We start from the raw sequence: 14,811 nt of genomic DNA, 5'->3' as shown, positions 1-14,811 counted from the left end.
TGAATGTTAATGGATTAAACTCCCTAATCAAAAGACACAGATTGGCAGGACAGATGAAAAAGCATGATCCAACTATATGTTGTTTATAAGAGATTCACCTTAGAAGCAAAGACACATATAGGTTGAAAGAGAAAGGCTGAAAAAAAGATATCCTATGCAAACAGTAACCAGAAGAGTTGGGATAGCTATATAAAAATTGGACAAAATAGACTCTAAGTCACAAGCCATTATAAGACACAAATAAGGACACTATAGATTAATAAAAGGGAAACCCACCAGAAAGAAATATCAATCATAAATATTTATACACTTAAACCATGGTGGCCCAAAATACATGAAGCAAATACTGGCAAAACTGAAGGGGTCTCTTTTTGAGGAAAATGCAGTTGCTCTTGTACCAGTCCTCCAGCTCCCCGGTCCTCCTAACTCACAGTTTTTCGCTCTGACCAAGGAACAAGTTGGTCAGGAAGCCACAACACAGCCATGTCCTTTAAGGACACTGGAGATACATCCATGGAACCAGAGGTGGTGATTAACCCTGACCAACCGCCACATGAAGTCTCTGCAGAAGGTGTAGACTGACTTGATTAGAGGCACAAAGGAAAAGAACCTCAAAGTGAAGGGACTGGTTTAGATGCCTATGAAGACTCTTAAGAATCACTACAAGGAAAACTCCTTGTGGTGAAGGTTCAAAGACTTGGGATCATTTCCAGATAAGGATCCACAAGCGACTTGTTGACCTGCACAATCCTTCTGAGATTGTTAAATAGCTTACTTCCATTAAGTACTGAGCCAGGAGTAGAGGCTGAAATCACCATTGCAGATGCTTAAGTCAAGTATTTTAATAAATACTGTCAGTTCCTAAAAAAAGAAAAATAAAAAGACTGAAGGGAGAGGACGGAGTGGATGTGGCTAAGTGGTTGAGTGCCTACTTCTCACATGGGAGGTCCTGGGTTCAGCTCCCAGTGCCTCCTAAAAAAAGAAAAAAACAAACAACAAGCAAAACAAACTAAAAAAAAAACCCACAAAAGAGTGGAGCCCATGTGGCTAAGTGGTTGAGCACCAGCTTCCCACACATGAGGTCCCAGGTTCAATCCCTAGTCCCTGGTACCTCAAAAAAAATACAAACCAACAAAAGAACAAAAAAAAAAAAAACCTGAAGGGAGAAAGAGACACCTCTACAATAATAGTGAGTTCAGCACACCACTCACATCAATAGCTAGAACATCTAGACAGAAGATAAATAAGAAAACAAAGATCTTGAATAATAAAATAAATGAATTAGACCTAACAGACATATACTGAACCCCAAAAAAGGAGACTACACATTTTTCACAAGTGCACACAGATCATTCTCCAGGATAGACAACATGTTGGGTCACCAAGTCTCAATAAATTCAGAAAGACTGAAATCATACAAAAGCATCTTCTCTGATCATAATGGAATGAAGATGGAAATAAAAAACGGGTATAGAACTGGAAAATCCATTCTCTTAATCAATAGGTCAAAGAAGAAACTGCAAGGGATATCAGTAAATACCTGGAGATGAATGAAAATGAGAACACAACATATCAAAACTTATGAGATGCAGAGAAGGCAATGCTGAGAGGGAAATTTATAGTCTTAAACGCTTACACTAAAAATGAAAAAAGAGCTAAAAATCAAAGACCTAATTGCACACCTGGAATAACTAGGAAAAAACAAACAGCAAACTAACCACAAAGCAAGCAGAAGGAAGGAAATGACAAAAATTAGAGCAGAAATAAATGAAATTGAGAATAAAATAAAAAACAAAATAGAGAGAATTAACAAAACCAAAATACAAGGAACAACTGAATGCCAACAAGCTAGACAATGTAAATGAAATGGACAAGTTCCTAGAAACACATGAACAACCTACACTGAATCTAGAAGAAAAAGAAGACCTCAAGAGACCAATTTCAAGTAAAGAGATTGAATCCATCATCAAAAACCTGCAAACAATGAAAAACTCAAAACCACACGGCTTCACAGGTAATTCTACTACTCATCATTCCAAGAATCAACACCAATCCTGTTCAAACTCTTTCACAAGAGTTTCTAAGAGGTCAACATCCCTCTAATACCAAACCCAGATAAAGATACTACAAGAAAATTATAGATCTATTATTGCTCTTATTAACACAGATGCAAAAATGCTCAACAAATATATGCAAATCAAATCCAGCAGTACATCAAAAATAATTATAATGCCAGTGCATCAGAACCTAAGAGTGGTAAATATTATGTGCAATTTTTTGGTAAAGAAATTTTAATTTATAATAGAGCTTAACAATTTAAAGGAAAAAAAAAAGAATTATATACCATGATCAAGTGGATTTTATCCCAGGTATGCTAGGGTGATACAACATATGGAAATCAGTTAATGCAATACATCACATCAACAAAACAAAGGGAAAAATGACATGATCATCTCAATTGGCAAAGAAAAGGCATGTGACAAAATTCAGTATCCTTTCTTGATAAAAACACTTAGAAAACTAGGAATAGAAGGAAACTTCCTCAACATGATAAAGGGCATACATGAAAAACCCACTGTAACCAAAAAATTGTACTGGAAGTTTTAGCTAGAACAATTAGGCAAGAAAAAGAAGTAAAAGGTGTTTTCATTATTTCAATAGTAAAAATAAACAAAGCAAAAAAGCTCTACCCAGCTCTAATAATAACTTAAGTGATGAACACACCAAATACCACTGTTGTATACTTTGGATGAACAGTATGTTTTATTAGTAAATATCAATAAAATTGATTAAAAAAAATAAAAGGCATCTAAATTGGAAAGAAGTAACACTTTCATTATTTGCAGATAACAAGATCCTATATTTAGAAAGTCCGTAAAACTCAACAGCAATGCTACTAGAGCTGATAAATGAATTCAGCAAAATAGTGGGGTATAAGGTCAACATGCAAAAATCAGTAGTGTTTCTATACACTAGTATTGAGCTAACCAAGGAGGAAATTAAGAAAATTCCGGTTATAATAGCAACTAAAATACTCAAATATCTAGGAATAAATTTAACCAGGATGTAAAAGACCTGTACACAAAAAACCACAAAACATTGCTAAGAGAAATCAAGGAAGACCTAAATAAATGGAAAGAAATTCCATGTTCAATGATTAGAGGACGAAATATCGTTAAGATGTCAATTATACCCAAAATGAATTACAGATTCAATGCAATCCCAATCAAAATTCCAACAGCCTAAATTGCAGAAATGGAAAAGCCGATTATCAAATTTATTTGGACGACAAAGGGCCCCCAAATAGGCAAAAACAGCTTGAAAAAGGAGAACAAAGATGAAGAACTTACATTTCTTGACTTTAAACAGATTACAAAGCTACAGTGATCAAAACAGCATGATACTGGCACAAAGATAGATGTGTATTGATCAATGCAATCCAATTAAGAGTTCAGAAATAGACCCTTACACCTACGACCAACTTATTTTTGATGAGGATTCCAAGTCCACTCAATTGGGAAAGAATAGTTTCTTCAAGAAATGATGCTGGGAGAAACTGGATATCCATATGCAAAAGAATGAAAGAGGACCCCTATATCTTACACACACAAAAAAGGACTCAAAATGGGTCAAAGACCTTTTAAATATAAGAGTCAGGACTAAAACTCCTCAAGGATAATGTAGGGAAGCATCTTCAGGATCTTGTGTTAGACAATGGTTTCTTAGTCTTTATATTCAAAGCACAAGCAGTGAAAGAAAAAACATAAATGGGACCACCTCAAAAGTAAAAACTTTTGTGTAAAGAACTTCATCATGAAATTAAAAAGACAGCCTACTCAATGGAAGAAAATATTTAGAAACCACATATCCAGTAAGTGTTTAATATCCAGAACAAAGAAATTCTACAACCCAACAACGAATATCTTTAAAAAGGAATGAATGGGAATTCTACACATTACACATGATTATTTTGTAAGCTCACAATTTATCTTTAAAAAATTTTTTTAAAAAAAGAACAAAGTCCTGGTGCATGTGACAACCTGAGGACATTCTGCTGAATGAAATAAGCCAAAAACAAAGGGACAAATATTGTATGATCTTAGTGTTGAGAACTTAATATAATGAGCAAACTCTCATTTAGAATCTAGAATACAGGTTACCCGAGGATAGAGTGGGGTTAGAGAATGGGGAGCTGAAACTTAATTTGTACAGAATTTCTATTTAGGTTCATCATAAAGGCTTAGAAATGGATGGTGGTGATGGTAGCACATTATTATGAGTGTAATTAACGGTAAGTGAATGTGATTGAAAAGGGAAGTTGTGGGTCATGTACATTACTAGAATGAAGATAAAATATGGGACAGCATAACACACTGCACCCTGCTGTAGATGATGGACTGGGTTTAACAGTAAAACTATAAGCATGTTCTTTCACGAATTATAACAAATACATAACACTAATACAAGGTGTTAATAATAGGTTGGTATATGAGAAAAAAATAGACCTAATGTAACTATGGAAATAATTAAATAAACATTAAATAATAATATTTAAATATTCTTTCATCAACTGTAACAAAGGTACCACACTAATGCAGAGTGCCAACCACAGGGGAGTATATGGGAACTCTATTTTCACATGACTTTTCTGTAAACCTACAACTTCTCTAATTTAAAAAAATTTTTAAAAAATCATTATGCTAAATTAAAGAAACTAGACACAACATGCTACAAATCATACAATTCCATTTTTATACAATGTAATATAAACCTATAGAGACAGAAATAGATTAGTGGGTATGTAGAAGGGCTGGAGAAGGATAGAGGGATTGAGATTTAACTACTAAAGGTTATGGGGTTTTTCTTTTTGGATAATGAAAGTGTTCTGAAATCGACTGTGGTAATGAATGCCCAATTCTGTGAATATACTAAAAGCCACTGATCGTTTACTTTGGATAGATTATATGGTATGTGATTATATCTCAATAAAACTGCTTTTTAGAAAGGAAAAACAGGTAAATCTAATTGAAGTAACAGATTATTAGGTTAATAAATAGGTCCTGAATTCCAGAATTTTGGAATGATCCCTTCATAAAGGAGCAACTCTTTTTCATGGCTGCTTAGGTCTGTAATCTCCAATAGTATCATTTGTTTCTTCCCTCATACTTCTGGCTCAGATAGAGGCAACAATCATTATAAACCATAATCTGAAGAGGATTCGGAAGTGAAAAAAAGGAGAAGAAAAAAAGAGTCCATTATGTCATTTAGGATGAAATACCAACTACCATCCCTATCACCCTCATACATAAGGATGTTACAATATACCAGGACTAATTCCTCTGTTTTTTTTTTTTTTTTATCCAATCACACACCACACATTCTAAGGTATACCTTGTACCATGAATTTTTTCTCATATTCAGTCTTCCCATCCACATATCAGATAACAACATTTGTGTACAGGTGTGGGCTACAAAAGGTCGAAGTCTTGAAGAAACTGCTAACTTAAGACAGGTTGAGTTACTCCAGTTTTTCAGTTCATAAGTGAGCAATTTCATAGCCATAGTTTCATCCTGTCTGAAGGATTGTTCCAGTAATTCAACTGCCAATTGCCCAAAATCACTATACAAAGATAAAAACCAAAATACAGTTACATGACCAAATTGCAGTTTTTAAACCACTATTCTTATTCATAACACTTTCCAGGTTTTAATATATTCACTGACACTTAAAGAATTGTGAGGCATTAGAAACCGAGTAGCTCTATGTTTTTAGGCATCCGTACAATCTATGTGGAAAACATAAAATATTAAAATACGCCACATTAAGAGCAAGACTGAAAAGGGTAATCTAATTTCCCAGAAGAGCACTTTCTCCTAGTCCTGGAAAGAAAGATTTAATTTCACAAGGAACCAAAACTGACAATGTCACATTGCTCTGTTCAAAAAGTCTGTCTAGTATTTCAAACACAGAATAATTAGTATTTACTAGAGAGGAAGAATAATGTGTATAGGGATGAATCTAATAATGTAAAATACTTGAAAGTACAGAGGGTCATTAAACCAGATACAAAAGAATCATAAAGATATATCCAGAAACTTTTGTGTGACTACCCTATTTTCCAAAGAAAGTACTGCAAAACCACCACAGTAAATCGATAACCTTTACAATTGGACTTGACAGTACTTCTCACATTCAGAGAGCCTGAAGGATCCCTCGTTACATCAAGATTCATTTATCTGATTTTTGTACCAGAGTTCACAGACTCTGGGGTTGGCTGTAAAGAATCTCACCTGAACCACTGTAACCACTTACATAAAACTTCAATCCCCAGTAAGTGATCACAGGATCCTTACTTGAGTTATTTTCAGTTACACCACTTTAATCTCGTCCCAAAACAGTCTATTTGCCAAGACGGAGGTCCTGTTATCTATCAGAAAAGTTTCCTACAAACTACCTTTCTGGCTTAATATTTTAATACTCCCTTAAATAAACACTGAACTTTCATGAACTTATTTTATTTTTCTATATCTGCAGTTATACCACCAGAAATGCCATTCTGTTTGGGTTCACTCCTATTCCTAGAACTCAGCTCAAACTTTACTTCCTTTCCTTATCAATCCCAAATGGGAACTTTTCCTAATCTCTTTGCTATTTTGTGCAATTTTTAAACTGATTTCTGGCATTTCTTCTTTCTTGTTTAAACAGTTAACTCTTGAATTGCAATCATGTATAGCAGAAAAGTTTCTTTTTGAATTTTCTAAAAATTCTTAAACAGCCTCTTAATTGTACCCAAAATTATTTATATCCCTATATTTTTATATATATTGTATTTATATAGTCTTCAATATATATTTAGGTCTCTATTAAGTGCATGAAGCAAACAGCCACTCAAACATGGTATGTTTAATATTTTTAAAATATTTTCAAAAAATAAAATATAACTTACTTAGAATACTGTTTTAGTTCTTCTGAAGTATCATCGACCAGGTCACTCTGCTTTGCTTCATATGCCATTGAGCGATATATCTTACAGGCAACTAAAGCTTTAGCCATTGATTCCTCACCATGCTGCCATAAAAAACGGGCCATCACCTGCCTCTTCATAAGGCAAGCCCAAATTAAAAGTTCATTAAGTGGATAAGGAAAGCGCTTGGTTTCTGGATCATCAATATCTACAAATTCATCTTTGGTTCTTTTCTTCTTTCCATCTTCCACAGCTGTATCAATCTTGGAGGGAGGGAGAATGGTAAAAGATTTATTAATAAGGCTATATGACATTCACGCTAGTGAAAAATTTTACGAAATAATTTTATGCTATTTTCAACTTGATAAACCTATCCATAAAATTTAGTATCAATTTTACATGATTTTATTATAACTCATAATTTCATTATATACAAATGGTACTTTAATAAAAAATATAATTTATTTTACAAAGGGCATTTCAGCACAATTGTTTCTGTAACAAAATTTGGATACACCTTTGTTTTGCATATTCTCAATCAAGTAAAAATGGAATAAAAGGAGGCATTTAAAGTTAAATATTTTTGAAAGCAGCGAGTAAGATGGAAGATGAGGAAGTCACTGAGAGCTGTGGGGAGGTGGCAGATAGTGGGGAAATAGACAGTTGGGAAAAAAACTGAAAATCACACAAAAGGAGAGCAGGCAGTACAAATCTCCTCCCAAGGTGCCCACTGTGATTCAGGACGATAGCCTTCCCACTGGGCCCCCTCCACAGATCCACATCCTCAAGAGACACATCCTTAAGAGGCCCACCAGCAACGGTGTGGTCAGTAGCCCCAACTCCACCATCAGGCCAGCCCTTCAAGTCCCTAGCACAGCGGAGGCCCAGAAGCAGATACAGGGCAGTGCCAGCCCTGAGGAGGAGCAGGAGAAACCCATCCTCGACAGTCCAATCAGGATCTCCCAAACAGAATACAACAAGTAGCTCAATAATGTGATCAGACAGCCCTTGGGTCCTGATGGGTCACAAGGCTTCAAAAGGCACAGATAAATGTGGACAAGAAAGGATGCCACTGCTGCCACCATCACTGCCTTCTGGGTCGTCTGTTATGGGTCAGGCTGCCGTGGCAGACAGCTGGTCTTGAGCAGAGAGAATGACTTAACTTACTGGCACTGTGATCCCCTTGCTCCGCCCACTGTGACCTTGAACCCTACGCACTGTGACCTCCCACCTCTCCTCCCTCCCATTGATTGGCATGTCAACAAGGGCTGTCTCAGGTCACTGGAAAGGGAAAAGGTGGGAGTTAGGGCAGGGCTGGGGGGCCTCCAAGGATGCAAAGTAGGGTCAGACTGTGCTACTTGGGGTAAAGCCAGTGCCAGCAATAACAGTTTATATGCTCATCATATGAGATTTCAAAACACAAATGTGAACCCCGCTCCCCAAGTGCATGTCTTCTTCACTTTTAACCAACAGGATTTTGGTGAGCTTAGCTTATTCTGTTTTCCTACTGCTGCCCCAAAAAAGGGGTAAGGCTCTGCAGCCCCCAGGACAGGTGAGTACCACATGCCTATACTTTCTTCCCCTCAGCTAAGTCCCAGGGCATCTTGGCGCTGCCGGGACACTGGGCTAGCTCTATAGGTTTAGAGAGCCCAAGGAGGATGCCATGCCCATCTCAAGTATTTTGGGGGACAGAGAAAGTGAACAGACTTCTTCCCCTACCCTTCAGGGGTTCCCTACAAGACAGGTTTGCTACTTCTAGAAGAGAGCATTGTGTCAAGGAGTGAGACTGCACACCTGGGGTTAGAAGTAAGGGTTTTGAGACTTGTTCAGTATTTGGCTGTCGACAGGAGGAAAAGCAGGAGAGAGTCTGACTCCAGACCTCTTTGACTCTTCTGCCTCGTGTTTTCAGAGGGTATATGGATCTTTCTCCCCCAGCAAGGCTTGAACTCAAGGGTCTATAGCATTCCATCGCCATTGATGGCACAGCTTGGTAAGTATACCTGACACATTTCCTTTTAGAAATCTGTACCCTGGGAGGAAACCATTCTGATAATAGAGTTGGGAAATGCTTTGCATTGCAAAGACTGGTGATGACAGGCTGGTTTCTCAGAGGCCCAGGCTACCCTTTACCCATTTTTCCAGAGCAAAAGTCTTGAATGAAGGCAATTTTCCTCCTCTGGAGCCCGGAGATTTGCTTTAGCGCCTAGTGCTGGAAGAAGCCAAGAGGTCAGCTGCCCCAGAAATGCTATGTGTGTTCTTTGGCTCCTCTCAGGTCAACTTGTCTCTTCTGTTGCACTGCACCTTATCCCTCAGCTAGCCAGCCAGCCAGCCTCCTCTTTCCTGACCAGTGGGTGACTTTTGGGGTGGTTAGTGTGATGTTTTGCAATTAGGACAGCTCTTGTGGTGGCCAGAGTGACAAGCTACGTTAGCAGACTCACTCTTTGCCTTGCCCTGTGGGAATGTTAGACCAGGCCTTACAAACCATGTCTCACCACATCCTTGCTTTAGGAGAAAGGGCTGGCTGCCAGTTGAGTCTGCTACTAGTCCATAGCACAGCCTTATAGCTGTGTGAAGCCAGGTAATCATCCGTGAGCAGAGCTGGAACAAAGCTCTAGTTTCTAAGAACCCACAGGTTGTTGAGTCATACCCACAAACTGTTCTGAGGGAGAATTACCTCTAGGAAAGCAAGGGAGAAAGTTGGCTGCTGTCTTTATAGTTCCACTGCCCTGACCAAATTTCCACATTCTAAAACGTGTAGTGACCATCCCTCATGTAACAGTATTTTCTGGCCCAAGGCAAGACCGTCCTTTCAGTTGGAGAAGGGTGCAGAAGTAGGCCAGGTGGGAAGGTCCTAAGTGCTTAACCATTGGGACCCCTTTTCCTTGTGTCCCCTTCTCTAGTGGGAGCTAAAGAGAAGTTTGCTGATGGTCATCTACAGATTGAAGACATGGCAGGGACTAGTGCTCTAGCTACCCTCTGGCCAAAGATAGGGCTCTGCCCACTGTGTGCCTGTCACCACCCACCAGCAGTCATATCCTTGGCTTCCTAATGGAGAGATGGTAGGCAAGAAAAAGAAAAACAGGAAACTATTGTGTTGGGGGAGGTAGAGGGGAGATAAGAGAACAGTTTGGATTTTATGTGGGTTTTTTTGGGGTATTTTGGTAGTTTTAAGTTTCCTAAAGTGTTGTTTTTTTGTTGTTTTGTTTTACTGTTAAGCGATAGGCTTTGGCTTGGAAAACCCCAGGAGGATGGGGGGTGGGGGGGCATGAAGGGCAGACACCTGAGGCTGCTGCCCCTTTATCTGCCTTCACATTACTGCCCCCTTCCCCCAGCTCCTCCCTGCCCCGATGAGCCAGGCCTCAGACCTTCCAGCTAACTGTTTCCCATGAGCCACCAGTCTTGTCAGCCTATAACGAAAGGAGCTGGGGGTCCACGCTTGGTGATCAACGCTTAGCCCACTCAATCAGGGTGCTCCCTACCTACAAGCAGGAGGCAACACCCTATCTGTTACCGTCAGCCTCTTCTAGAGCCCACCTGTCTCACCCTGCCCTGCCCAGCCCAGCCATACGCTGCCCCACCCCATCTGGGGATGCTCTCCTCAGGGATAGTCCACAGTCCAACAGGGCTACGTCCAGCTTCCCTGGTAAGCAGAGACTCAAGGGATCTCTGGGGTCATGTTTTCTGGTTGTATGATCCTAGGGGTGCACCTCGGCCCCTTCAGTGTCTGAACAGAAGGGCATAGGAGGGTGGGCCGTACCCCCTGCAGACCTGCTCTGCTGGTACAGCAGGTAGCTGCCCACTCCCACCCCTCCCCACACTGCAGGCTCCTGAATCGGCAGATTAAGCATTTTATAAATTGTATTTTAGGGAAACGGATGTGGCTCAACTGACTGGGCTCCCGTCTACTGTATGAAGGCAAGCTGGCCCATGTCTGCGAAGAGCTGACCACCCGTGCCTGCGGAGAGCTGACGGCCCACTCCCACAGAGAGCTGACGGCCCGTGCCCACAGAGAGCTGGAGGAGAGCTGGCGCAGCAAGATGACGCAACAAAGGGGACAAGCAGACACAGAAGAATGCGTAGCAAATGGACACAGAGAGCAGATAGCAAACAAGTGGCAATGGGGGGGTGGGGATAAATAAATCTTTTTAAATAATTAATTCTACTTTAAATATGTTTTAAACTTGTTAAAAAAAGTTAAATATTTCTGAAATTTTGGTTATTATACTGGCTAAATTTGAAAAACGAAATAGCATCATTAACTCGTTATGAATATCTCACTATGTAGGAAAATCAAGACTCAAAGAGGTAAGATACCCAAAAATAAGAGAATATTTAATTCTTACTAAAACATGTAGCTTTTTGTTTCACAATACTAAGTAATTTAATATCATAATACTAATTAATTCAGAAAGAACAAAATCCCAAATCCAGAAAGGATAGTGTTTAAATAAATATACCTTTGGTCGGTACGGCTGTGCTGTTTTAATGAAATGATTATGTCTCATTTTTTCCTTTTTATCTGCCCTATTGCCAAAAGATTCATGGCTTTTTCGCAACTGAGGAGTGCTGCTGGACGTATTTCGGCCAGACCTCTGAAAATGAGAATTTATTAGCTTTTACAGATTTAAATATGATGTTATAAAATTCAAGAATCACTTAATTTATATATTTTTTAATGTGTGTATATGCATACTTACACACATACATATTTCTGATTATTCATGGTTGAAATTCTTGTATTTTTAAAACAATGTTACTTTCACCATTCTAACAGAAAAATTAACTTTTAAATTATATGGATTCATTTTAAAGCACATATATATATACACACACACACATAGCTCCCAAATTTTTACATACCCGATTATTTCCACCAAGACTATTATATATTAATCGAAAACGTTTCCGAGTATAGGTGCATCTATAGGTTCCTCCCATGAGATATTCTATAACAAGTCCTATATCAATTAGAGTAATCTTATATCCTGGAGGAAGATTTCCCTGGAAACAAAACATTAGTTTTAAATACATAGTATAGTATTTCTCAATATTTTCATATCACACCTAAAAATGGATCTATTGTCCAAAATGACATATGTTTGCTTGTTCCAGGGAGCTTAAGTTGCTAGCAGCTATCTTACTGGAGAAAGGAATGACTAGTTCTCTGTTTCCTTTTCTAAGAGGAGAATCTTAAGTTTTGAGATCTGAAAGATGTGGCTCAGCACAAGACTATGGATCACAGCATGAAGTATCAACAATATTCTCTCTCCACTGCCCGTAACACTTCACACATAGAAAGACCTGAAGCTCTAAGAGCCAAGTATTACATTTTTACTGTAATACACATCACAAATTATATTTTTCTGCAAAAATAATGTTATAAATGTTAATTATGCTTCCAGTCTGGTCCATACACACTTTTTAGTAAAAAATATATCGGAAATATTGTAGGTTACACAACTTTTATAGCCTAGTGCAGTACTTAACTAGCATATATAACTTTGTACAGAGCTAAGACTTCATTTTCCCAAGGCAACAATCAAATTACAAATTAACTCTTGGAACATAAAACCATTTTTGAATTTGGAAAGACTGCCTGTTTCAGGAAAAAAAATCAGTTTTATTTCATTAAGATAATTATAGAGGAGGGGGAAGGGGTAAAACATATGGGAATCCCCTATAATTTTTATGTAACATTTACATAATCTTTAGAAATAAAAAAAAATAAAGGTTTTAATCACATGTTACAACATAGAAAAAGTTATATAACTGATTTTGGGCATTTGCTATTTTCCCAAACTTCATGTTTCTCCTACCAGATGGTTTATATTTATCAACAATTTTGAGTTCCTATTAACTACTATTTTTTCCATTTCCCAAATTATAATTACATGAATTTAGTACTTTTTAAAGGTTTTAATAATAAAACAAAGTAAATCAATAAAGGTTATACTGGTAATGTTTTGGTTTATCTATAAAATACCTGATTTCTAGATATCTATATTCTTTAAATTTCCAATTTAAAATGATTCAAATGGAATAAACTTACATGTTCCCAACTTAAATACAAGATTTTTGTTTTTGTTTTACCTCAAGCAAACTCAAACTCTGCTTTACGATTGAGAATGCCATGTGTGATATTCAATTTCATTGTTTTAAAATAACAAAAAGTTCACTTGAATGGGAAATACTTAAGGAAAATAAAGTGAATTATCTAAAAAGTGTCATAATAAAGTAATTTCTCAAGGGACTCATAAATCTTAGAGAAAATGTTCAAATATTCCATTCTCTTAGGGTTACAACTTATGGAAATAAAAATTATATGCCAAGAAAATTGGGTTTATTATAAAAGCCATTGATACATTAAAAGTTAAAAATAATAAGCTCATATTCATTTCCAGAATTAACTACTATACTTTTTTCTGCTGACCGACATAAGTAAATCATAATGCTAATGGGGCTGGAAACTCCTGAACAGAAAAGCTCCCCTCCATTATTCAATTTTTCATTAAAAAAAAAAAAAAAAAAAGTTTTTATTTAAATAAACAAATTTTTAAAATGTAATTTTTATTTAAATAATTCAAATTAATGTGAATTGTCCAGAATATGGAAATCCACTGAGACAGAAAATAGACAGTACTTCCCAGGGAGAGGGAAGGAAGAGGAGTTCGAATGGAAAGTAGTGACTGCTAATGGATACAGGGTTCCTTTTGGGATTTTGAAAATGTTTTAATTTAGATTGTAGTCAAGGTTGCACAACTTTGTGAATATACTAAAACCACTAAAATGTATGCTTAAAATGGGTGAGTTTTATGGTATGTTATATACATATCTATAAAGCCATAAAAAAATTGCATGGAAAAAAATTAAATTAAAGAAAAATATTTTTCAAGTATAATAAAATCTAAGTTCTTCTAATGGGATGTTAGTTTAGTATTAAATAAGTAACAAAACAGAAAATTAAAATAGAAAATGGCATTTATATCATTAAATTTTCAATTGTCTAATAGTACAACTCATTTATAGTAACAAGAAAAAGTTCAAATAAATGAATCCTAGAAATAAAGGATTTTAGTATATTTTAGTTAATAAAATAATGTAAGTATATTTTCATCCAGGGAAATAAAACTGTAAATGTTTAAAGCTATTAATACATTAAAAAAAAAAAAAAAAAAAAAAAAGCGAAGTAGGAAAGAAGAGGGATAACATTATATCAAATTGGTCTCCAAAGAACTGAATTGGACCACATGGTATTGTTATAGATTTAATCACTACAAATACTGGATATAAAAAAAATAAATGAGAGGATTGCTGGAAGATGATAGAGTAAGAAGCTCTAAGAATCAGTCCTTTCACCCAAACTACTGAAGCGGCAGAAACTGTCTGAACCAACCACTTTGAAACTCTAGGATAACACTGTGCAGCATCCAGGGAGGAGTGGGAAGAAGAGGCTGGTAAACTGCCATAAATAACGGTGAGTTTCACCCACCCTACTGTGGCTACTACCATTCCCTTTCCCTCAGCATTTAAGAAAATCTGTCATATCACTATCTGGATACAAACTTTAGGGAAAGTTCAGGGATTAAATCCCAGAGTTAACAATTTAACGTGCAAGGTTATAAAAGAAAAAAATGGAAAAAGAAATAAAGGATATGAGGAAAACAATGAATGAACAATCTAGGAATCTCTTCCTGACAAAGAGTGGATTTGAAAAACACAATAACTGAAATGAAAAATTCCCTAGACAGTTTCAATAGTAGATTGGAGACAGGATAAATCCAAAGAGAACCACACTAAAACACAAAGTAATCAAATTGTCCAATGCTAAGGACAAAAAGAGAAGTCT

At 36.9% G+C, this 14,811-nt stretch overlaps 1 protein-coding gene across 1 annotated transcript in view; it reads right to left on the bottom strand.

The window, feature by feature from the left end:
- The window catches only part of TRPM7 (transient receptor potential cation channel subfamily M member 7), a 160,359-nt gene that overhangs the window by 67,253 nt on the left and 78,295 nt on the right, over positions 1-14,811 (bottom strand). Inside the window, exons 14-17 of the mRNA XM_058294201.2 lie at positions 11,826-11,966; positions 11,423-11,557; positions 6,948-7,228; positions 5,392-5,620 (exon numbers count right to left, since the gene is read on the bottom strand). Of these exons, the coding sequence (XP_058150184.1) occupies positions 5,392-5,620; positions 6,948-7,228; positions 11,423-11,557; positions 11,826-11,966 (786 nt within the window). The remainder of the gene's footprint in view (positions 1-5,391; positions 5,621-6,947; positions 7,229-11,422; positions 11,558-11,825; positions 11,967-14,811) is intronic.

This window comes from Dasypus novemcinctus, chromosome 3, assembly GCF_030445035.2.
Source record: "Dasypus novemcinctus isolate mDasNov1 chromosome 3, mDasNov1.1.hap2, whole genome shotgun sequence".
NCBI lineage: Eukaryota > Metazoa > Chordata > Mammalia > Cingulata > Dasypodidae > Dasypus > Dasypus novemcinctus.
The sequence above is the reverse complement of the archived record's forward strand: the minus strand, read 5'-3'. Positions and strand labels throughout refer to the sequence as shown.